Here is a 24,338-nt window from a genome sequence, read left to right as displayed (position 1 = left end):
GGGGCGGTTGGACATTGGGGAGCAAGATGATTTTCTGTAGTCCAGAGAGGTTCTAAAAATTTTGTTTCACTCTGACCATTCACACCAGGCAATCAATAGTGAGAAGGTAGGGAAAGGAGTCTCAGACTGTCCAAAAGCAAGACCTGTACATCTGTACATCTTCCTGGGGCAAGGGGTGAGATGTGGCGTGTGTCCTGAGGCAATAAGCGTTTGAAGAACATGTTCTATAAACTGCCCTAGAAGACCCTCACTCCTTCCCCAGACCTCCTCCGTCAAGGCATTCAATATCCCTAATGGGAGTTATTTGTTTAGCTGCATCTTCCCATCTACACTGCCAGCTTCCTGGGGGCAGAGGTCTGTGCAGTCCAGCCAGGTGCCCGCAGGGCCGTGCTATATCCTAAGTGCCTGGGTGGTGCCACAGCCTCTCCAAGACTCTAGATGGCTCCAGCAGGCCCTGGCAGCTCAGCTCCAGTGTCTATGGCTGCCTCCCTCCTCTGGTCTGAACCTGCCAGGGGAGGCTACCCTCAGACACTGTGGGCATCCTGTGACCCAGCCTTCCAGCCACCTTCTGAAATCACAAAGCATTCTACCATGGCCAGATGCAAAAGCACAGGATCGCAGGCCGAGACAGCCCCTCAACCACATTATCTTATCAGGTTATCTCTCAACTGCCTCCAGAAGAAATCCCCAAGCAAGAAACATCAGAGACATTTATGGCCTTTTAACTCAAAGCCATCACTCATTCTTCCTAGACTTGAACTTCCTGGGAGGCCAGGTGGGTGATCCCAGGTTGCCTTTGCCTTTTGAGCCAGAGTCAGAAAATCCTCGAATTCCGGGAGGGCTAGAAGAGGGCGTCCTGCCCCTCAGTCCCGGGCCTGTTTCCTCACTGCCCCATCCTTCCCAACCGCTGCCCATCCTGAGATCATTCATAAACCTCTTGTGGGCAGCGTGGATGGCTGGGAGCACACTTCGGGGCTGGGAGCTCACTTCGGGACCCAGAGTTCAACCTTGCCTCCTGTGATGGGGCTGCTCTGCTTCCAGACGTTCCGGGGGGGGGTGGTGGTGGCAGGAGCCCCTTTCCCCCGCAACTTGATCCTCAAAGGACAAGGTCTCTGATGCTTCCATTTCTCTTCCGTAACCAGTCTCCAAGGGACAAACACAGAAATAAAGCAGGGTTCTGACCTTGACCTTTGTACTCTGCGTGTGGTCTGGGGGTTTGTTCGAGATGCAACAACCGGAGCTCCGGAGTCAGAATCCACATTCACTGCGCTCCCGCCCTCCCAAAGGTGATTCACGTGCACATGGCAGGGCACGATGGGTGCAGGTAGAAGACAGGGTGGTGGTTATCCTTTAGGGGGGTGTGGATGGCAACGGAGGAGGACAGGTAGCATTTCTGGGATGCTAGCAATGGTTTGTTTCCTGATCAGGATGCTGGATTCACAGCTGAGTTTGGTTCGGGAAAATTCACTGAGCTTAACACTTATCATATGTGTGTGAATGAGGAAGTGTGTATACTTTAATAAAAAGTTAAAAAAAAAAAAAAGGAATCAGGGTTGTTAGTGAGTAGAGGCAGCTGGGAGCTGTTCAGCTAAGCCACGCTCCTCTGAGCTGCCGGGAGGGCTGCCAACGCCTGCGGACTTGCGTGGGAGTGCCCTGAGTCCCACCTGCCTTGCTCTTACCTTGCCTGCCTGCCTGCCCGAGGAACCCTTTCAGCACGGAGGGCGACTGAGGGACAACAACTTGACTTTGACTTCGGGCCCGGGTTTGTCCCCACCTCAGTTCTAGTGGAGCAAGGCCACATAAGGCCAGAAGTTGCCACGGACGTACCTCCCTCCAATCAACCGGCATCAAGACCACTTTCCAGGCTCTTCTTCATCCCAAGTTCACAAGAGACACTTTATCAGCGTCTCTCTGAGCAGTGTCCACAGGGGAACACCAGAATCCAGACATAATCCCATCATTCATAATGATAACGGCTAACATTCACTGAATCTTATTGGGAGGCAGGCACTAAATGCTTTGTGTAGACGATGCTACTGAATCCTTATGTCCATTTTACAGAGGAGTAAACTAAAGGTCAGAGGCATTAAGTAACCTGAAGTCACACAGCAGAGAAATAGGGTACCTTGGGATTTGAACACGAAACAGTCTGACTGTAATTTTCTTATATGCTAGGTATTCTGAAGTGTTTGGGGGCACATCAAAAATGAATGAATAAATTTATGAAAACCAGTGAATTATGCACCTTGAAAGGGTGAATTTTATGGTATGTGAATGATATCTCAAGTTTTAAAAATATGAATGACAAATTTGGGGGATAAATGTTGACCACGTCCCTAAGAATTTGGTGGACCTGTTTCTTTTGTATGAACCAGTGAACAACAAATATATATATATATATATATATATGTATGTATGTATATACACACACACAGACGTGTATATATATATATATATATATATATATATATTTCTTTTTAAAGAATATGTTATTCATTTATTTGACAGAGAGAGAGATCACAAGTAGGCAGAGGGGAAGGCAGAGAGAGGGGGGGAAGCAGGCTCCCCGCTGAGCAGAGAGCTCAATGTGGGGCTCGATCCCAGGGCCCTGGGATCATGACCTGAGCCAAAGGCAAAGGCTTAACCCACCGAGCCATCCAGGAACCCCTATATATATATTTATTAAAAAACAAAATGTCTCAGACACCTCTGTAGTCCAACAGGCCTAGTCCCAAGCTTCAGTCCTGCCACCTAGCCACATGTGGCAGGGTTTTGGTTTTCTCTCATGTCACGTGGGGACGGTGAACCTTGCCTTGTCAGGATTGTGGGGATGAGAAGGGATGTGTGCACGGGGCAGCAGGGTTGGCCTTGTGACTCGGAGCAGAAAACACTGAGTTTCAGGAGGGCACAGGCTTGGGGAGTCACCATGGGGCTGCTGACGGCCTCCACCCCCAGTGAGGCTCCGAGAGTCCCCGAAGCTGTTGGGACCTTGGTTGGGATCTGAGGCCCACCTGGGTCTCCCCCTCCCCGCAGAGCCCCTTCTCACCACCCCCACGCTCATGCTGGGGGTTCTCCCTAGGCTTCTACAAGGAACACAAGTGCCTTTTCTCTCCCCCACCAACCTTACTCCCTTCTCTGGGCTGCCAGGAGCTGGGATTCCTGAGCCAGGTCAGCGAGCCCGTTTTGAGCTGGCCCTCCCACACCCAGCCCCCTCTGGGCACGGGGGCTCGGGCCGGGCCCAGGGCCGGGCCCAGCACTGTCCTTGCAGGCAGCTCCCTGCCCACAGGGGCCACGTTGCTATGGTGATTCCACTACCCACACAGCGTCCAGGGAGACAGCACTGTATAACTGGAGCTGTTTGCAAGACTTGCTGACACCGGCTGGGAGGATTCCTGAAAGGGTCAGAGGGAGTGGGGGGATGGGAACTAAGCCATGTGCGTGCACACGCGTGTGCACTCTCACGCCTGCGAGTGAGTGCACGCACGGGCAACCACCCCCGTCCAGGTTATGACGGCCCTCCCCAGCAGAGCTACAGCCCCTAGGGAGGCATAATCTCATGACCGTCATAGGTTTCTTCCCCACGTGGCGATCACGGTTTAACACTGTGTTTCATTTCCATATTGAAATGAAAAGTTAAAAGAACGAGCATTGACAGAGCAGCAGGACAGACCGAACTGTGATTTCTATCGCTCCACACCAGAAGCCGGCTCCACGTTTTCTGCCTGGCCCTTTGGCCTATGAAAAGTGCCTCTGGAACACAGAGCAGGGAACCTTGCTAGTAACTGCAACCAGGAGAGAGCTGCCTACCCGCTGTGCCCCGTGCTCCCGGCGCCTCACCGCCAGCCTCTCAGCACACACCACCGCTGTGCATGGGGCTTGTTAGGCTCGTTTCACAGATGGAAAAACCGAGCCTTGGAGAAGCTAAGTCACAGCTCACAGTCAGGGGCCAATACATGTAGGGGTGGGAGTCCCTGTGGAAGACCTGTGTCCCCTGAACCAGCAGGCCCTTCTTCCTTCTCCTTCTCCCAGCAAAGTGGCTGCTTACCAGTGGGCGGCTCGTTTGACCCAGAGAGACCAGAACCTGAAAAGCACCAGGTCAGCTAAAGGAGCCAAGCCCTCTTGGTTAGCAGGGGGAACACAACCCAAACTGCCCTCACTGGGGACTGGCATTTAGGCTCTAAATTCAGGAGCATTCCCATTCCCTTCCTGAGCGATATGGGGAATTATTAACCAGATGACCCCAGTCCTAGCCCACGTGCACATTTGTGCTGACCCAGTTCAGTCCAGAGGAGTCCATCCGTGCCTCTCCCCCACAGTCATGAATGTGGGTTCCCCTCCGCAGAGCCTGCGAAATAGCGCTGACTGCCAATAAATGAATCCTCAGGGACGGTGAGAACCGGGGCCTAACATCTCCCGAGCCCTCGTGTTCGGAGCTAATGCTGATTTGTAAAGTGCTTTATGATTTATTCATACCGCCTTGCCAGGCTTCCCAGGACAACCTTCCCCTCACACAAATGAGCACGACTCCCAGAACAGAATGTCAGGCTTCATTAAAGGAAAAAAACCCGGGTGTGGGGGATGTCCCCCCGCCATTTTTTTTTTTTTTTTTTTTTTTTTTTTTGCTCCCTAGCTTACGTCACCCAGCGTTTGCAGGACTCAGGTCCATGTCGAGAAGTCACCTGTGCAGGAATGGCCTCTGGCCCCTGAGCAGGGTAAGAGATCAGCACCTTCTTCCTGGGAGGAAGAGACCCTCTGTGCGCTGAAACTCAGGCCAGTGGAGGCGCTGCAGCAGGCGACTGAAGCTGGGCAGAGAGGCGCCCCAGGAGCGGCCGGGGTGGGGCTCTGCTCCCTGATTCTTGGCTGGGAGATTGAGGGGGACCCCTCAGCTCTCAGGGGGTGCCACTGAGGCATCAGAGCTGTGTAAAGTACAATTCACCCCACTGGCCCCTAATACCATTTTCATTATTGGTTTAATCACGGTCTCCTCAAACTTGGGTGGGAGAGGTGTCCCCAGGCACAGAGGGAAGAAGGAAATCCCCGCTCTCCTCACTGAGCTTCTTCTGGGGGCGTCAGGAGCATCCCCTTCCTGTGGCCTCACCCCTGCCCAGGAAAATTGCCCTTAAACACACCAGCATCCATGAAATTACAAGGGCACAAAAGTCAAAATTCATGCTGAGCAGAAATGCAGGGGACTTGAATGTGAGGGACCTAAGGGTCCTAAGGGACTTTCACAGCATCCCTAAAATGAGCAAGACTCCCACAAGCCACGGTCGCCATCTTTGTGCCAATGGGTCACACACCTGCGAGGGAACTAAGCCACACCCACAGGGACTTTGGAACAGCGCCCTGTGCATCTTCGACGCTCCCTGTCCTCTAGGGGATCAGGGCTCAACCACCCACTTCTCAAATGGAACCTTTCAGACAGAGAAACAGTCTGTGGTCATCTCACTTGCTAGGCAACTCACAATGAAGTTACTGGTAACTCGAACAATTTCTCGATGCTGTGTGAGCGACAGTCCGATTGAATTATCTGCAGGACTCAGGTGGGGGCACTGTCACATACAGCATCAGATTCGGGGAGCTCCCATTCTTTCCACATGCTGTCTCAGGGCGCAGGGACCAGATGAGGAAGAAAGAGGTCCTCCCCTCTGTATGCTCCCTGGCTGCCAGTTTGCAACCTGTGAGTGTCCAGTAGTGGGCGACACTGAGACACTGAGACCAAGTATGCTCTAAAACAGACTATGCGAAAAAGGGCCCACATAGCTCTCAACGCCTTACAAGAAAACACAGAACAACAAAAGAGTTGCTTTCGATTAATCTGGCCCACACGGATCCTTTGGCCATCCCTTCTAGCTCTGGTCCTCCAGGCTGGGAATCGGATGAATAATCACTTTGGGGACAATACAGAGACCCAAATGGCTAACCCAGTTTTGAGAGATCACAGTAGTCAAAGTCCAGAGATAAATCCCAACTGCTCATTCTCCTCTGAAATAGCGAGCCAACGATACATTCCACTGGGAGTGAGTTCCACACCATTGTAAACGGCTATACTGCACGAACTCTTGTAGGAAAAACCACTGCCGCCACCGCCACCAAGGAGGCAGCGAATGTCTAGAACATGGTAATTAATTTTCAAAATAGGATTTCTAAAATATAGTTAATAAATTATACTGTTTTGGGCTTCCTTAAGTACATGTATTCTCAGTGGGGGGGGGGGATATAGTTCCCAAGGGGGCAAACATTGTTTTTTTAAATGGGAAAATATTACTCTTTCATGTATAAACTATAAGATTTACATACAGTATATAAACAAATGTACAGTATATCTTCGGTATTAAATTTGCATGAGGAGATAATTATTAAAGTCTAGAAAGGCTTCTTAGGGAGGCAATAAGGAAAAAGATGGGTTGAGAAGCACTGCTTAAATAGAAAAGAGGAGCTCTGATTTTTTCTATTTGACTCAAAGTCGCACGCACAGACACCTCTTACCCTATTCTGTAATAGTTCTTAAGGTACGCGGGCAGATTTATTCCTCCTTAAGCGACCCTGACCCTGACCCCAGGTATGGATCCTTTTCTGGTTGGTAGTTTCCCTCTCTTGCTTTTACAGGCTACCCGGCCATTTCTCTGGGGGCTGTCTTCTAGCGGTGGCCTCTTAAATAAATCCATTATCTTAATTTTATAGGCAATAGTGAAGTCCATTCCGGTCTGAAAGCAACAATATACTGTGCTGTTGGAACTGCATGAATGGACTGACTGTCTTTTGCCAGTTCACATATTTTCATTCATATCTGGGTTTGTATCTGTGTTTTTGAGGATGGGAAACCAAGAAAACCTTATATCTTATACCCTGGGAAGATGCAGAATGACTTACGGTGCAAAGTGTTTCGAAGGTCTTTTCAGACACAAAGGATCCATCAAGGCCAAAGAGAAATATCGATGCATAGGAGAGCATCCCTCCGAGGATAATGAGGTTGTTCATGTATGGACTGGACATCTTTATCAGTCTGCCAAGAGAAGGACGACCGTTAACAGAACTGTTAATGCCGTTATTCCTCCAGCAAACATTCCCTGAATGCCTCCTAGGTGTACAGTGTTGCCGCGGCTGGAGGAGAGAGAAACGCAAGCCCGAGTTTCCTCCACTTCCCACCACTGCTGTCCCAGGCTGTGCGCCTGCTAGGGGCTGCTTCCCCCACCCAGAAGGACCCTGGAAGCTATCTGATGCTACTGGTGGATTTTTCCTCTATCGAGTTCATCTGTCATTTCCCTAGGGGGCAGCTCGTAGCCCCAGCTTTTTCAACCATTCATTTTCAGTTTACACAAACACATTATTAAGGCAACGGGTCTTTCTTTCCTCTGGGGCTGAGAAGAGAGGCTAAATCTAGAGACTTCTACACTTAAGCTCAGCAGCCTTAAGGGAGGAGCGAGAGAAGGAGGAGAAGGCCACACCACTCTCCGCCTTGCCACGTGGGGCCAGCCCAGGAGGTCTACAGGGCTGCTGAGGAAGTGTGGTCACCAAAGCGTAGGTGAGCATTTGCTTTGGCTGTCCGAAGCGGCCACGGTCTTGTGCGCCAAGGGGTCACACACCTAGTCTTTAGGTGATAAAAATGGACAACGGAGTCTATCCACTCCCCAGGAGTGGGGAGTCCCCACCCCCACCCCTGTCTTCACCAGGCTGCCGGGAGCAATCTTTACACTCCCACACTCCACATGCTTGTCTCTGGACTCCTGCAGGAATTCCTCTTTGGCTCCCAGCTGCCCGGCAAGCCAGGCCTGGCTGAGACCGGTGCCCAGCTGGAATTCACCCTCACAAATGCCAGCACAATCCGATACAGGGTCTATCTTGGGTTTTGAGGCACCCCGCAGCCCCCCAGTCCAGATGCTTTTTTGCAGATCGTAATTACGGTCAATGGTTCCCTGAACATTTTCTTTGACACTCTGCCATTTTACGAAATCCTTTCACACTTAAAAAATGCAATGTGTCCTAGTGGAAGAAAGATTAAAAAGCCTGGTGTAAATTATGGATCACACACAGCCTTTGAGCAGGGAGCATGAGTTGGGGCCTCTCCCCAGAGGTGCACCCCTGGCTGGTCACTGGGCCCAGAGGAGTCTCCTCATGAGTAAAATGGGAGCACAGACCACACTGCCCAGGGCACGTGGGCAGCTCGCACAAGGCTGGATTCCTGGAGGTCCTTTTGTGTACCACAGGCTGCTAAGGCCCCTTCATCCTTATTACCATGGGAAGCTGGGGAAGGGGGAGGGCCAGGAGGCGGGGTGGTTACTAGAGGAAAAGGACCTTAACAAATGGGTAGAATTTAGGGACATAAAAGTGAGGGGAACTTGGAACTCCTGTGACATTTCCTATTTCTTTCAGATTTTTTAATCTGCAAAGCCAGTCAAAAAATTCACATAGCTGCCAGTCTCCTGGAAGAGTAACAGTAATTTTCCACAGGAGGCCAGAACAGTGTAATTAAAGAATTAAATGAGTTTAGTCTTACCAGAGGGGCAACTTGCTGTTAAGATAGGTATTTTGGAAGCTTGTAGAAAGGGAGTCTAATATTAATTGGGAACTGATTCCGGGCCCAGGCCTTGCGCCAAATGCTAAGGGGCATGGTCATGAGCTAAGGTTTGTAGAGAGTAGGCAAAACTTTCTTGAATTTTTTTGTGGCGGCATATGTGTTACTAATGTATAGAAAATAAACAGGTGAATAAAACTCCTTTTTTTCTTTGGGAAAAAGTTTGACTAATCAAAATAAAAAACAACAAAGAAATAGAGAGCCTCCAAGTTCTTTCTTTGCAAGCCGGAAGAGAAAAAAGAAAACAACCCCGTTCTCTGTGGAATCAGACTTGCTCCTGGCAGCCAGGAAGGTCACACAGCGTGGCTTCTGGGCTCGATGTCACCGAGGCTGTGCCTCTCTCTGAGCCCCTGCTCAGTGGCTTCCCAGCAACCCAGGGAGCCGGGTCCAGGGGTTTGCTCTGGGAACCACAGAAGCTGGTCGTGCTCAGTGAACACCACCGCCTGTGCGGTGGCCTGTTCTACCCACGACCGACCAGAATAACTCAGGCTGTGAGCTGCTCTCCTCCAGAGAGTGAAGAGCGTGTGTGGTAAAAAAGAAATCAAAGCTAGAAACCCAGGGGACAGGTTCAGCCACACACAGCAGTGTGGCCTCGGACAGCGGTCCTCCCTCTGTCACTGGGCTTCTGTACTCTCTTCTGTGAATCAGGGGGAGTTGTTTGAGGGTCCCAGCAAGAATGATGTGAGGGAGGAGCTTCTCGGGCTGTAAATATTGCCCAGGTGCCCCTTCCTGAACTCAGGGACTATACCTCAGGTACTGCTTCCCACTGTGAGAGGAGCCACTCCCACTGTGGGAGGAGCCAAGACTCTGTGGGGAGTCCCGCTTCTGTATTTTATCTCCTGGACAGGTAGAAAGTGCAGGGGCATAGCCAAAGTTCCGAGGAGGCCAGTGACTCAGACCCTTGGAGTTTATTTAACCCATCCCTCCTGTGCAACCCACAGCCCTGCCTGCGTGTGTGTGTGTGTGTGTGTGTGTGTGGGCACGTGTGTTTGTGCATGGCTATGCACCTATGTACATTCCATAGAACATCTAATCACATCCCAGGGACCGAACAATCACTTTAGAAAATTGCCCCGAAAACATCTCCCGTGCCCCTGGTGCATCGATCACGTGATGCCCCTACACTTGATCCACGAGGTTTGTCGATCAGAATGCATCATCCAAGAGGAGGGTGTGAGTGGCTTACTTCTGATTCCGATTCTTGATGTTGAAGAAGAGGAAAGCGCTGGCCATGATCATCCCCAGGATGGTGAGGGCAGAGAGGATGCTGTAGAGAGGTAGGGAGATCTTTCGGAGCTGCTCCAGGATGATGGTCTTGTCTTTTGGTGGTTCGGATCCTAGAATGTCGAGGAACAGACATCAGCGGAGCCTGGTGCACGGTCAGGAGAACATCTCGGCCGGCAGGTCTTGCCATCTGACACCTGTGCACAACCTCCGAGCAGGACACAGCTATTGGGTAAGAGAGCCCCAGTGGCTGGCCAGTCTACCGGCAGGAAGCCTCAGCTAGGACTTACTTCTTTCTCTAAATAGAATCAATAAGGAATTTGTGATGCATTTAATAGCCATTAAAAGACTAGAATTTGATTTGGTCTAATTACCCTGTTGAAAAACCATTCCCATTTGTCCCCAAAGGTAACAGCAGCTCAGAAAGCACATGGCTGGACGCTGTGAGTGGGACCCACTGGGTGCCACTGGGGGTGAGGAGCCTGGCTTGGGCTCTCAAGGTCTCTGCTCTGACACATGATAATGACCACCCTCAATAGGGCAGATGCCTTGCCTGTCAGTTTCACGGAGACGTAGATGTCTCCGGGCATGGGTTTTCTGCCTCAAGGTCATTATGTTACAAAAGCTCTTTCTGGCTTTCCATTTTCATAAGCCTCACTAACTGTGGGAGGCAGAAGCTACTGGCATACCTCTCCCTCCTTGTCTTGCCAGGACTGGACAAGAACTGTGGGATTCCATTTCTCTATGTGATTGCAGAGCTGTCCCTGCTCATTCTCCAAGGGCACCGGGAACCTAGGGGAGCCCTGAGGGCCTCAGAGAAAACTCATCTTGCTGGTCACTGGCAAAACTGTATCCAGGCTGGCTTGGGAGGAGGGCTGTAGGCACTCGTCCCACCTCGCCCCACTTCTTCTAAATCCCTTTCCTCTCAGCTGCTATTTCAAGTCAGGCTTCTGCTGTGGAACTGTGGAACACTGGGGCTTTTTTTCTCTAGTAGGGAAAGTGGGGAGCCCGGGGAGCCCCAGGCAGGGATCATGGAGACCCACCATAGCTATGCCCTGGGGCCAGCCTTGGCCACACCTCCGTTCCCAGGAGACAAGCAGAGGATGGGCAGGTTAGACAGCAGGGATAGAGATCCCCCTCCCTGAACATCTATGTTTCAAAAACTCTCCTAGCAAGTTCAGATGTGTTTGGAAATATTCAGGGGATAAGAAGAGTTTGAGCCATCAAAGTAGGGAAGTTGCCGGGTTCGAAAACAGCTGGGAACCTGCTGGCATGGTTAAATGTAAAAGTTTCAAGCAATTCCATGTAAAGGAATATTTTTAAGGAGTGGCTTCAAGGGCTGAAAGTCAGGGCAAACGCAGACACAAGGTGGATGAAGTAATACCATTTCTTGCTTCTAGAAGTGACAGCTCCTCATGTGACTCCTTCTTCCTCCATTCTTCCATTTTCCTCCCCACCGGTCCCCCTCACCCCCAAGAGACCCTCTGGCTGCATCAGGTTAGCTCAAGTGTCTTCTGGTTCCCAAACACTGTTTGGGAACTGGCTGGGAACAAGCCCCTCTCTGGGCATTGAGAAAATGGCTGAGGGTTGGACCAATGGGTCCACGACAAGTATGACCACTCCCTGTTCACGTAGAAACAACGTCAGGAAACTAACCACATCTCCTCTTCCGTACTCTACCTCCCGCCCCCCCCCAAATGGTGCCATCGCACAAAATGCACCTTAACTAAGATGTTTCGGAAGCCACTTGGTCATGACTTATCAGAAGCATCCAAAGTGATCACCTTGAGTTTTCTTTCCTGCTCCTCACCCTGCCCATTCACTCGTTACTTGTCTGTTCTGCACTATTCCGTCATCCATCACTATACCTTCATTCTTCATCACTAACAATGACCAGTCATCCTTAATGATCACTTTCTACCTGTCATGTCTGGTGTTGGGCACCAGTGATTCAAAGTCAACCAAGACACAGCCTCTGTCCTCAAGGAACTTACACACTAGACATGTAAAAAGAAAAAGGCAGTAAGAAGCAATCTCATGTTTACTGAATGCTTACGATGGGTTAAGCCCTTTATAGAGAGTTTCTCATTTGATTCATCCAACAGCCTCACAGGTAGAGAAGATTATTCCCATTTTACAGACAGGCAACCGCTTTCTAAGAGCTAAGTGACTTTTATGGCTAGTAAGTGGCAAAGCTGGCAGGATTTGAACCCAGACCTGCCTAACTGAGCCCTGTGCTCTAACGATCGCGCAAACTGCCTCCAAAGGCAGGGTCCAGGTGGCTGATAACATCAGGCACAGAGATGCCTGAGCCTGAAGCGGACAGAGTGAAGTTCTCCCTGACGGAGTCTGGAAAGGCTACAGACGGGAGATCTGGTCCTCAGAAGATGAACAATTGGCTGGTCACAAGGAAGCCAAGGAGGAAAAGGCATTTGGGGCAAAGGGCCCATCAGGGGCAAAGGCACGGTGGTGTCCTCGCCTATTTAAGGAACTGTAATCAGTTTGGCTGGGGAGATCTGAAAGAAGAGGCAGAGAAATGGGAAGGTCCTGAGCTGATTCCATGGAGTGAGGCCTGCAGCTGAGCAATGGGGATGGGCAGGGCTCTGAGCAGAGGTGGAGAATCTTCAGCTTAGTGTGACGGGCAGGGCACCTTGGCTGCTGAGGGCAGAATGTGCTTGCAGGAATTAAGATGGGTCCAACTCATCCACCACCCACCCATCCGTCCGTCCGTCCATCTGTCCACCCACCCCCCCACCCACCCTCCCCTACTTTATTGACTCATAGGCACCCCCGTTCATTCATTTATTCACACACCCAGTCATCCCCTTGATCAGTCACGTGTTTTGTTTCTCATCAAATATGAACCTTGAACATGTGTCAGACCCTGGTTGGTATCAGGGGTTTAAAGTCAGGGAGTTCGTGGTCAAATGACCTAGAAATTGCCAGACAAGAGACAGTGACTATGGGGAAGGCAGAGACAAACACTGTGAAAGTTAGGCAGTGAACCATGAGCTCAGCTGGGAGCAAACAGGGAAGGCTGCACAGAAGAGGTGTCATTTGATCTCGTTCTAGACGTTAAGGAGGGTTTCTTCAGCAGAAGAGGAGGGAATGATCTTCAGGAAGAGCAGCAGGTGGCCAGGATTTATTACGAACCCAAACAAGTCACTTCTCACAGGAGCAGACAGAGCTAGACTACCTGCGTCACATTTAAACAGAGTTACTCCTGGCTAGGGACTGGTTTGCAAGCAGATGCCTGGGTAAGAGACAACACTCCATGCAAATTTCAGTGACCCACCCCAGGAGCTGGAACCCAGTTCCCATGTGAGTGATGGGGACTCTGTGCTCAGTGAGTATGTATGTTGAGACAAAAGGCGGTTCCCTCTTCCCTAGGAAGCAAAGGACTCTGAGCTTATCCCCAACCCTCAGACAGTATCTGACCTTGGGAGCAACAAAGCAGGCCCCCTCCTATGAGAAGCCCACCTGTCTTACCTTGGAACCTGATAGTGTCGTTGATGATCTCCAGTGTGTCAGCCACAGCGTTGTACTCTCCCACCTTCACCTCCCTGCTGTCTGTGGGGAGCAAGAGACAGTGGCTGGAATTCATTGTTTATGTACCACATCCTGTGCATCATGCAATACATGCCCTCCATAATACCCACCACTATAAATAAAAGTTTTAAAAAAAAAAGGAAAAAAAAAGAAGAAAAAAAAAAGAGAGAGACAGTTGCTGGTTAGATGGAGTCCCACGCCTGTGGATGGCTGCTCCTGTCCCAGCTCTTGCGCTGGCTATGTTCTCACACACTTTCCTTTGCCCCAGGGCCTTTTCCAGGTAGAATCGGAAAACCTGTGATGGATCTGGGGTGGGACAGATGCCCTCCTACACCATCTCATCCACTGGTTACCGCCCTCTTTGCTGTGTACCTCGTGGATGGGGGCCCACTCCCCTCATAACTGGACTTTCTGTCTGTTACCAAGTCCTTCCTGGTCATTGAGCTGAATGGTCTCTTTGTAACTTTCCCCTGGTATCTGGCTCTTATCATCTAGGGCCACACAAATAGCTTCTGCTCCCTCTGCTCCAAGACAGTCCTAGAGACTTGAAGACATAGATCATTCCCTGGTGCCAGACCACAACCTCCTCTTACAGGATATCATTTCTATTCTGCCCCCTCCAGGTCTCTTCTTGGGCCGCATCATACAAAGTCATTGTGTCTGAGAGAGTGTAGGGTCAAGGGCTGACCAACATATTTCTTTAGGCAGGACCCTGGTCAGCAGCGAGTACAAGGGATTATCCCCTCCTTCATTTTGCACATTATATTCCTATTAATGCATTCCGAGGTGGAGTTAGCATTAGCTAAGCCTGACGTACTCATGGGTCATGAGGATGGAGATGTCCTTGGGTCTCCAGACAGGGGAGAGGTCTGGGCTGGGAAGAGACCTGGGGCCATCAGCATATAAACTGGGAGTTGGAGCAGGGGGCAGGAAGGAGATCCCTTGGGACAGTGTCAAGGAGGGGAGAGGACCCAGGGCAGAATCCTGGGGAGTGCCAACCTCTCCCGGGGGTGGGGGTTGAGTGGGGCAAGGATGCTGCAGGGAGACTAGAAGGACTGGCCAGGGTTCCAGGAGCAGGTTGGAAGGAGAGAGTGGGCATCAAAGGAGCCAAGGAAAGGGACAATTTCACAATGGAGCTGGCCAGCTGTGTTAGACGTCACTAAGAGACTAGAAAAACAAGCCCCTTGAGCAAGGGGTCAGTGGATTTGGTATGTGGGGGGACTAGTGACCACATACAAAGCAGGTTTGGGGAAACAGGACCAAAGGTAAGGGGTGTGCAATTAGAGGGTAAAGCCACCAGGGCCAAACAGGCTTCAACAGGGCTGGAGAGGGGGCGGGGAGAACCACCGATTCTTGACAGTGTGCCTGGATCTGTGCTATGAACTTTCTGTGCCTTTTCTTGTTCAGTTCTCACCGCTGTGGCTGGTGGTTTCAGTGCCACTGTACAGACGAGGAAACTGAGGTCAGCAGGTGGTGCCTGGGCCGCCGGCCGCCCCACCGATTTTAAGAGCAGAGCCTGGCCTCAAACCCGGGATGTCTCCCGTAGCCCATGCTCCTCACCGACGTGGGGCTGCCTCAAATGGGATCGCTGAGCAGTGACAGTCCCTTCCAAGCTGCCGCCTCCGCAGGCCAAGAGTGCCTCCTGTGTGTTAACAGAGTGGCCTGCCCATGTGCCCACCCGCAGGGCAAGCGGGTCCCCAGAGCTGCAGATGCTGGGCCTGCAAATGCCCAGAGGTTATCCAGTGACACAGCTGCAGGATTCCAAACGTGCCCCCAGAGGAACCGCTGGCTGGCTGGGGCTCCTGCTCTAAGTGAGTTTCTTTCCAGAAATGCAGATGCGCCGCTGATCCCTTATCAACATTCAGGAAGCAGCACAGGGAATCCCATAGGCCACACTTCTGCCTGTGTTCCTTGGATGGTGGGGTGGAAAACAGGACTGTAAAAGTCACTTCCTTCTTCCCTCCTCCCCACCATGATGGTCTCCCTGCCCCCGTGCAGGTGGTGTCGCTTGCCTGGGTCACAGCTCCTAAATGTCAAATTAGCAGACTCTGCTGGGAGCACCAGCATCCTTGCTCTGGCCTTTTGAAGTCCTCAGCCCCAGTCAGCTCCTGCCACTCAGAGGAGGAAGCCGTGATTTATTTATCTGGCATGGGGAGGCAGCTCATGAAATATGCAGGCTGATTGGAACAAATCACCAGGAACCGGGAAGTGATGTGGCTGGCACCCCACTGTGCCCTCAGCCCCACAGCCTGTCCCCCTGACTCATCCACCCTGATGGACTGTCCCGTGGCACCGGCACTGCCGACTGGCTGGGGCGCACATCCTCGGCTTCTCAAGACAGCCGTCATCACCAGAGTCCCTCCCTGGGGGTGCTCGCAGGTGCTACCCATGTTCTTGCATTGAAGGTCTTGGCAAACCGTGAACTGGGCATAACTGGCCCCCGTCTGTAGATGAGGGAGGAGCCTCATGGCAGTTGAGCAAACACTCAGAGCCATGTGCAGACAGCGGCCAAGTGGGCTCCCGAACTGGGCTCTGAACTCAGCCCACTTTCACCACCCATGCTGAACAGCTCTGCTCGGCCCACATTTATGGAGTGCCTACTGCATGCCCTGCCCAGCCCCAGGTACTTCCCCATAAAGAATCCCTCAAAAGCAGCAGTGTGGGTGGTGGAAGATGAGGTTCTGTTCTCATCCTTGACCAAGGTGGTCTTGGACATCTGGGCGCTGAGGAATGCTGCTGCTACATCCCTTCTCTCTCACTCACTCATTCATTCATTCATTCATTCAACAAACATTGACTGGGTGCCTATTAATCTGCCAGGCTCCGGGCTGGAGATACAAAGATCCAAAAAAAATAATAATAATAATCATTAATTTCTGACATTGTAGTTTAGAGACTCTCCCAGCCCCCACCAGGTAGATAAAATTATTCTCATTTGCAGGTACTTTTTCCCTTCAGCCTGCCCTTTGTTAGCAGGTGGCTGTAGCTGGAAAATAGGAAGTTTCTAAGTGGCCATGAGGATTAAAGAGGGGAATACAGGCAGTTTCTGGCTTACAGACTAACTAACAGTAAGTGTTCGATAAATTGTAGTTGGCCTCATGATAAAAGCAACTGAGCTATGCGCTAGGTCCCCAAATACTCCCTAGGTTTTTGTTTGTTTGTTTGTTTTTTACTGCCATGGTTTCCCCATAACAGTCCCTCTGCTTGGAAAGTGGCTTTCCCCTCCCTCTACCAACATGGCCCAACCCTACACCTACCTCTTCCAGGAAGCCTTCCCTGAGTACTGCTCCCCTCTGAGCCCCTCAGTTGCTGTGGGCTGAGGGCTGGGTAACAGCTCCTGGTGCTGGAGCTGTGTCATACATGTGCCCAGGCCTTATGATTCTTACCAGACATTAGTTCCTACGTGGGACCTGAAGGCTTGCCTCTGGTGTCCCTAGGTAGCATCGAGTCTTGTCCCCCATCCTCTATCTGTATCTGAAAGTAGAAGGATGGGGTCCTCTGTGTTCTTCCATGGCCCAGCCGGTGGTGACCATGATAGGCACCCAACACTCACTGCTTAACTCTTGGGTTCCTTGTTAACTCGCAAACAACGTTAACCACCCAATGGATATGGACTGGGCCTTGCAGACTATGGGCCAGGGGACAGACTAGAAAGACCCACCAGAGGGTGGGGGTGGATGAAAAACTTGAGCGGAGGGCTGCTTCCCTGCCCCTCAATTCTGGGGCAGCTTGCCACTCACTGTCTGGTCCCAGACAGACCACCCCTTTCTCTGGGCCTCAGTTTCTCCAACGGCAAACTGCACAGAAGGGCTTCCAGCGAGTCTCAGCCCTGGCAGGCATTAGTATCACCTGGGAACTGCTGGAAAATTCATATGTCGGAGTCCTAATATGGACCCATTCTATTTGAACCTCTGGGGGGTTGAGGGGTAGGTTCTGGGCAATATTTTCAAAAGTGCCCTAAGCCCAAGTTGATGAACAGCCAGGGTTGAGGACCGCTAGATTTGACTGAAGGCCCTTCAGTGCTGACAGTTTCTGTGCTAAGAGGCTAAAAATAGTGTGGAACAGAGAGCCCCTCTCCCGCAGAACAATATGCTGCTTCCTCGTTGTGGGGCAAAAAGAAGGGTTCTCTTTCAAAAGCGCATTCTTTATTTCAAGTTTTAGATTTGGATGATACGTAAAGGAAATAGGTCCTATTGGTGAAAATTAGGCTGCCAAAAAAAGTCCAGTCTGAAAATATTCACTGGCGGTGGGCCTGAGAGCATCCACGAGACGGCTGGGAAATCGCTTCCGTCAGTGATTCTGTCTCCTTCTGGGCCTGCAATCCCGGCGGGGGCTGGGGGTGGGGTGGGGCGGCGAGCCAGTGACAGGGTCACCGACCTCCTGCACTAGTGGGGTGCCCATAGCCTGCTACATGGGTGCTGTTCCCCTCACCGCTAACTGTCCATTTTTCCTCAGCTAGCTCTAGATCAGAACAGAGGTAGGTATATGTGGTCTTTAAAGTTTAATGGTTACAAATAGATAGACCCCACGTGTGACTCTGAGGTATAACACACAGCATGGTCTTGACCCAACAAAAATACAAAGTGCTGAGCAGTCACTCCACTCTAGACCCCCCAACAAAATCCCAAAGTCGTGGAGAAGGAAGAGCTCTGGCAGGTAGACAGGACCTTTGGAGCTCGGCTTGGCTTTGCTCTCACCTCAGTGAGGAGCCCCCAGGAAGCCCCGGCGTCTGCCTGGGCCTTGCTAAAGCAAGCGGCCCGGACAGGGAGATCTCTGTGGCCTCCGCCTCTCGTTTGACGATTCTGCAAGTGCTTTGAAAACCTGCCTCGGGGGTCCTGCATGTGCCTGGGGGCCGCAAACCACATGGATGCCCACTCCTGGTGGTCGTCCAGTGGGAATGTGGCAGTCACGGGCTTTGATTCTGCTCTTCGCCAGCCCTTCCTCAGGAGTGATCCCCGGTCTGGTCACTGCCTGTGGGCAGGCCCCATAGGGTGACTCTCCTGTCACCGGGTGAGGAGCAGAGCTGAGCAGCACTCCTGGGCCTGAATCCCGCACATGCTCTTCTCTGTCTCCATAAACAATATGTCACTGTCACGTTTGTAACAAATTAACATCATTGACCTTTGTTTGGGAATTTTTAACAGGCCAGGTGGACACTGGCCAGAGGGCTTGGGAATATAATAACCTTGCTAAGGGTAGATTGGTCTATTGACTTAGGTGAACCGGGCCAGAAGCAAAAGCTGAGTATCTGGGGGTACGCAGGACACATATAAATACAACAGATTATTTGCATCTAGAGCGTCTTTTGTCTCTTCTTCTTGGCTAACTTCCCACTGGCCCTTCAGAATCCCAAACGCAGGAATAGGAAAGAAAACTCAGATGCTGCCTCTCCTAGGTAGCCTTCCTAGAAACTGCCAGGCGGAACCAAGTGTCTCTCCTCTGAATGCCCATATCATGTGTCTCACCCACTCAGGGTCCTGTGTCTTTCCCCCCCGGACTAGGAGCTCTCTGGGGGAAGGGGCTGCATCTTACCCAGCCCAGCACCCTCGGTGCCCCATCAGGCCCTGGCATGCAGTTGCCAGGAAATAACTCTTAAGAAACTTCAAAAGCCCAAAGCATGGGGGGAGGAAAAGAGGAATTTATCCACATTGAAATTAAGAACTTCTGTTCAACAAGGATTTTAAGTCTATAGACAAGTGACCGAGTGGGAGAAGGTATTTGCAAAGCCTAAAGGTAAAAGGAGACGACTGTTTGGAGTACATAGGATGATCGCTTCTTGGCCTTTTGGCTAAGATCAAGTGTGGAGTACATAAGGAACTCTAGCAAATCAACAAGGAGAAGACAGTACCCTCAAAATAAAAGTGGTCAAAGGATCAGAAAGATCAACAAATGGCTGACAAGCACAGGAAAAAATACCCAAACCTTGTTAGTAATCAGAGAAATGATATTTAAGACTACCGATCCTACTTTATACCTTTAGACTGGCAAACAATGAGCAAGCCGGGGTCTGAAGTATTGGTGGGAGAAGGGACATGGGAATCTCCATGCTGGTGGTGGTGGAGACAGGTGTGGGCATTGAAAGAGCCACCTGGCGGGTCACAGGCATGTGCAGTATTCACACACCTTCCCGTCCAATGGTTCTGCTCCCGGGCATTTGTCCTAAAGAAATGCTCAGCTGAGTTCATAAGGGACAAGTACAAGGACACTCATTATTTCTATAGGTAGGGAGTTGAAGGCGGCCTGGGTATCTGTCACTGGGAGAGTGGGTGGGTAAAGCATGATCAGTGCAAGGCATGGCTCAGATGTATACACAGGAACATGGAAGGATCTCGAAAAAAACAAAGCACTGGGTTGGGGTGGGGAGAGAAAGAAATAGAAGAAGATACACAATCCAGCTGCACTGACAGAAATCAAAACATATGCATACGAAACAGCAATCCACCTTCTGTAAGGACAAACCAACACAATACATGCCTTAAACGCTTAGAGTGTTGGCCTTTCTCTGCAGGATGAGAGCAAATGCTTGCGAGAGGGCACAGACAATCAAAAGGGGCTTTCCTGGGCCAGTGGTGACAGGGTCTCATGAAATGAGGAGAGTGAAATGTATCCTAAGGAAGTAAAGTGGTACTTCTCTCAAGAAGTTCTGGTGGGGAGGGTGCGGATCGGGGGTCATGATCATGAGTGACCAGGAGAGGAGCAGGAAGCCCACGGTTGCCATGCCCTTCTCTGTGCTAGTCACTGAACCATTTGTAGCTTCATGTCATGGAATTCTCACTATCCCTCAAGGCAAAGAAAGTGATGCCCTTTAATTTTACTATTTTTAAACTGAATGCTGAAATGGTGGTCTTAGAGAGATCAAGCCACAGCGCCTAGCTAGTAAGGAAGAGACATGCCCACTTCAAAGCTCATATACTTCAAAGCTCATTTACATGCAAGAAGATGAGTTCCCCGTCACTGGAGGCATTCAAGGAGAGGTAATCTTTCAAAAGAGAGTCATGGCTCCCTTCAACATGGAGATTCTATGGCTCAATGAAACACAAGGTCTGCTAGCTAATTCTGTCATTCAGGCTACTTTCCTTGGGCTCTCTGAAACATAAGCCCTCGATCATGAAGGCTGGGAAGTGTCGGGGTCAGGCTCCCAGCCTCAAAGAGCCCACGTACACCTGCATCCTTCCATTCCTGCTGAACCACAACCCTGCCAGGGTTTCCCGCGGTTCAGTGGCCTGTCTCCTCTCTTAATTACATCAAGTCACAAGGCCGTTGGGCTACCTGGCTTTTCCAGACCTATGGCCAGGTGAAGGGAGCAACAAAACACCCCTTGACCTCAACAGAAAGAAAAGGACATTAAAAACCGGCCTCAAGCATCTCAAACTAGGGTCAGACTAGCTCCGAAAGTTTTCTAGTCGGTTCTGGGAAATCATCTTCCTGCTTTTATAGACCCTGGCACTTGGCCAGAGAAATTATGAGGCCCCGGGAGGGCAGGGACTGTATCTTATTCAACTTGGCTTCCCTCAGAGGACTTGGTAGAGCGCCTGGCAGATGCTCAGGAAATGTGCACTGAATAGAACCGTATCTGTTACCCCAAAGACCAAACAGTAATTAATGTCTGCAAACGGTGGGGAGTGGGGGAGACAAGCCCACAGCTCACTAGGTACCTGCTGAATGGCAATCGTGCCGTTGGAGCGACGGAAGACCCCGTGCCTTCCAGTCAGGTGCTGGAATAGAAAAGTCCGAAGTCTGAGCCCTCTCTGTGGCACAGAAGCCATGCGGAACGCAAGCACATTATCGCTCGCCGAGATGCTGACAAACAGGCCTAATGAAGGCAGGGCCGGCGAGCGGGTGAGCGCGCAGATGCTGAGAGCTCCAGAAGCGCAGCACAAACAAGGCTCTAATCATGGCTTCGCTCAACTTCCTTCCCTGCTGCAAATTCTGAACCGTGTTTAGACTTCAGCAGGAACATGGATTCTTTCTTCTCTTGAAGGGAAGAAAAGAAGCCAATTCCCTGGCATTCATGCTCACGGACACGTGGTTTAATGGGAGTCAGTGCCGGCAGGGGTGGAGGGGTGAGGGGAGCTGAAGGTGGAGTCGGGAGCAGTTTAGGCCTTGGCCCTATTTCGCCCTAGGTGTGTGGCCAACAGGATTCGAATGCCTGCTTCTGACCACAGGTGGGTCACTCAGAATTGCACCAGAGACAAGAGTAGGAGGGCACGGAACTGATTTGGGAGCTGGTCTTGGGGCCCCCTGAAGAGGTGTGGGGAGGTAAGACAGGGAAAAGAAGGGAGCCAGTACCAGCGTATTCATGAGCAGGTTTCTGGGTAGGTAACTGAGGCAGAATCCTACTGGGGACTCCCGGAGGCAGAGTAGAACACCTTGCAGTTGTCCCACCCAAGAGGGAAGGCTGATGGGTGGTTTATCCTCTGCTTCTCTCTCCTCCCTGGCACAAGGTTGTCCCTGGAAGCACCAACTCTCTTGGACATATGGCCTACTCCTTGCACAGGGTGAGGGGTGCTGGTGCTTTCCATGAAGCATTTGTTCTGGAATTGTGGATGCTTGGGAAGTATGGATGTGTCACAGACAGCGTCCGCCACCTATCTACATTGTCCTGCTGGGAGTTAAAAGCTTTGGGAACCCTTGAAAACGAAGTAAATGGAGGGAAGCTGGGCATGAGGAAGGTCATTCTTAGGGTTCTGAAGCCCTCCCTGGATTAAAAATGCCCCAGTCTCAAGAGGGGCCAAGGGGCTAACCCTGGCACATCATTTTAGAATAGTTCTGTTCATCCAGCACTCCTAAGTTTACGAGATAGGCAGTTTCTCCAGCCTGAAACGACAATGGCCGCCATCTTGTTGTCAAGGCCAACTGCTGTTTGCCAGACGTCACTGGAAACCACAAATAAATGAAGCCGTTCTTAAATTTCTGCAAGTGCTATCACCAGTGAACCCAGTAAGCATCACCAAGAGCTGGCCAAGAGCCAAGCATCATGTCATAATGTGACGAGCTTCCCACCACTTGAGAGGCTATGGGGCTAAATCTCATTTGGTCTTTTCCCCAGCCCCAGGAGCTGGGCAGGGTTGGCATTAGTGCCATCCCATTCTCCAGAGGATTAAGCTGCAGCTTAGGGAGATGAAGTAACTAGCCCAGGGTTACATTGCTGCTGAGTTTCAGAGCCAGGACTTGAACCCAGGTCTTCTGCCTCCAGATTAAATCAATAAACTTGTCCCGGAGGCCAGCTGAGTGCCAGGTATTCATGCTACCCTACAGTCTTGGAGTCAAAAAGGGCAGGACCAGGCTTCTTGGCTCCCTTTTTAGTCTTCTAAAACCTCTGTTTCCAACTCATTTGTTTTAGTTCTGCAAAGGAATTAACAGAGCCTCCGAGGAGATGTTTCCTATATGGTAGATAAGATTTCAGAAGGCCCCGAGAACTCTGCACCAATGAGGACAGATCAGGTTAGTGAGCTTTGAGACAGCTTGGGTGCAAATCTCGGAGCAGCCCCCCGCAAAGGAAGCCCCCACCACTGGCCGGGGCTGGCTGTCTGCGAGCCAGCTGTGCTGTGAGCCCTGCTATTCCCCGTCCCCTCTAAAGATGGGGCAGGAGGTGAGGAAGAGAGAAACCGACAGGGAGAGAGATGGGGTGGAGGACATGCCAGAAAACAACATGGCCGTTCTATTTAGAGGTCTTTTGGAAAAGCCAATGGTATGAGGCAATTCTTGGGGTAAATCCTGGAAAAGACCCAGGAAACAGAGTCTGGACCAGCCCAGGGAAGCGTGGGCCCAGAGAAGAGATGGAATGAACGCGCCACTCCATGGTGAGTCAGGGTCTCCCCGACAGCAAGTCCTTTCCCCCGTCTAGGCCTCAGTTTCCTCTCTGTGAAATGAGATGATAACCAGGCACCCTTCAGGCTGGTCAGCCTGTTCGATAATTCAATGCCACTCCATGCTGGCAGGCCCGCACCTCTGAGATCCTCTACATTTAGACAACTAACTTTTGTGAGGACATGGACACGCCCCCAGCACTCTAGTGGCTTTCGACCCGAAAAAACACAGAATCCTTCTGTGAACAGGATCAATGTTTGTTTTGAAAAACATACAAAGAGGAGCATGTGCAGGCCCAGCTCTGATGTCCACTAAAAACTGGGCACGGATGTGGTGAGGGAAAACACCCAGGTCAGTTGTACATGAGAGCACAAGTGAGGAGCTGAGGTCCTGGCTCTGCTCTGCCATTAACCAGCTTGGGTTCCAGGGCGGAACCCCTCCCTCCCTCCCCTGGGCCCCAGTTTCCCCTTTACACCAGGAAGCGGTGGAACATGTTCATCTCTGAGACCCTGGCGTGTCTGATATCCAACATATGGCTAAGTGTGGGGAGAAGCTATAAAGGGCAGGCAGACATAAAGGCACCTGGGGGGTTTCAACACACCGAGAAAATCTGGATTTGCTTCAGCAAAGTGTCATAATTTTGGACACGGTGCTAATCATAAGTGCCGCTACTTGCCGAGCCAGAAATACATGCACATATTTCTATGTGTTCTCAAGTTCTTTCCACATTCCAAGAAGGTAGGTAGGATTATATTTCTGTTCTACAGATGAGGACTTCACACAGGCGAAGTTACTTACCTAATGTGCTATATACTGACTTGAGCTAAGGTAGGTCAGACTCACCTACCTCTGAGCTACTATTTGGTCCATTGCTTTCCTTATAAATGCCTAAAACTAGTTATTGGAGTTGGTGTCTAATCCTAACATATGAAGAAAAAAGGCAATAAAATTGGCACACACTTGTAAGCTGGGATCGGCCAATCAATATTTTATAAAATATTCTCCTAGAATGATATAATTTCAGAACTGGAAATGTGACAAGAGAATTTAGTTACAATCACTCAAAAAAAAAAAAAAGTAAGTATCTTTGCCAAGATGCTTACTTGGTTCAACCAATGAAGAAGCAAGACTTAACAAATGGGAAAATAATTACATTTGCCGAAAATTACATCTTTTGTGC

General features: G+C 50.8%; 1 protein-coding gene across 1 annotated transcript in view; it reads right to left on the bottom strand.

Annotated features, from left to right (window-relative positions):
• The window catches only part of GABBR2 (gamma-aminobutyric acid type B receptor subunit 2), a 340,962-nt gene that overhangs the window by 66,917 nt on the left and 249,707 nt on the right, over positions 1-24,338 (bottom strand). The window contains exons 9-11 of the mRNA XM_059411211.1: positions 13,289-13,369; positions 9,762-9,912; positions 6,874-7,006 (exon numbers count right to left, since the gene is read on the bottom strand). Of these exons, the coding sequence (XP_059267194.1) occupies positions 6,874-7,006; positions 9,762-9,912; positions 13,289-13,369 (365 nt within the window). The remainder of the gene's footprint in view (positions 1-6,873; positions 7,007-9,761; positions 9,913-13,288; positions 13,370-24,338) is intronic.

This window comes from Mustela nigripes, chromosome 9 (assembly GCF_022355385.1).
Source record: "Mustela nigripes isolate SB6536 chromosome 9, MUSNIG.SB6536, whole genome shotgun sequence".
NCBI lineage: Eukaryota > Metazoa > Chordata > Mammalia > Carnivora > Mustelidae > Mustela > Mustela nigripes.
Note: the sequence above shows the minus strand (reverse complement) of the source record. Positions and strands in the feature narration are given on the sequence as shown.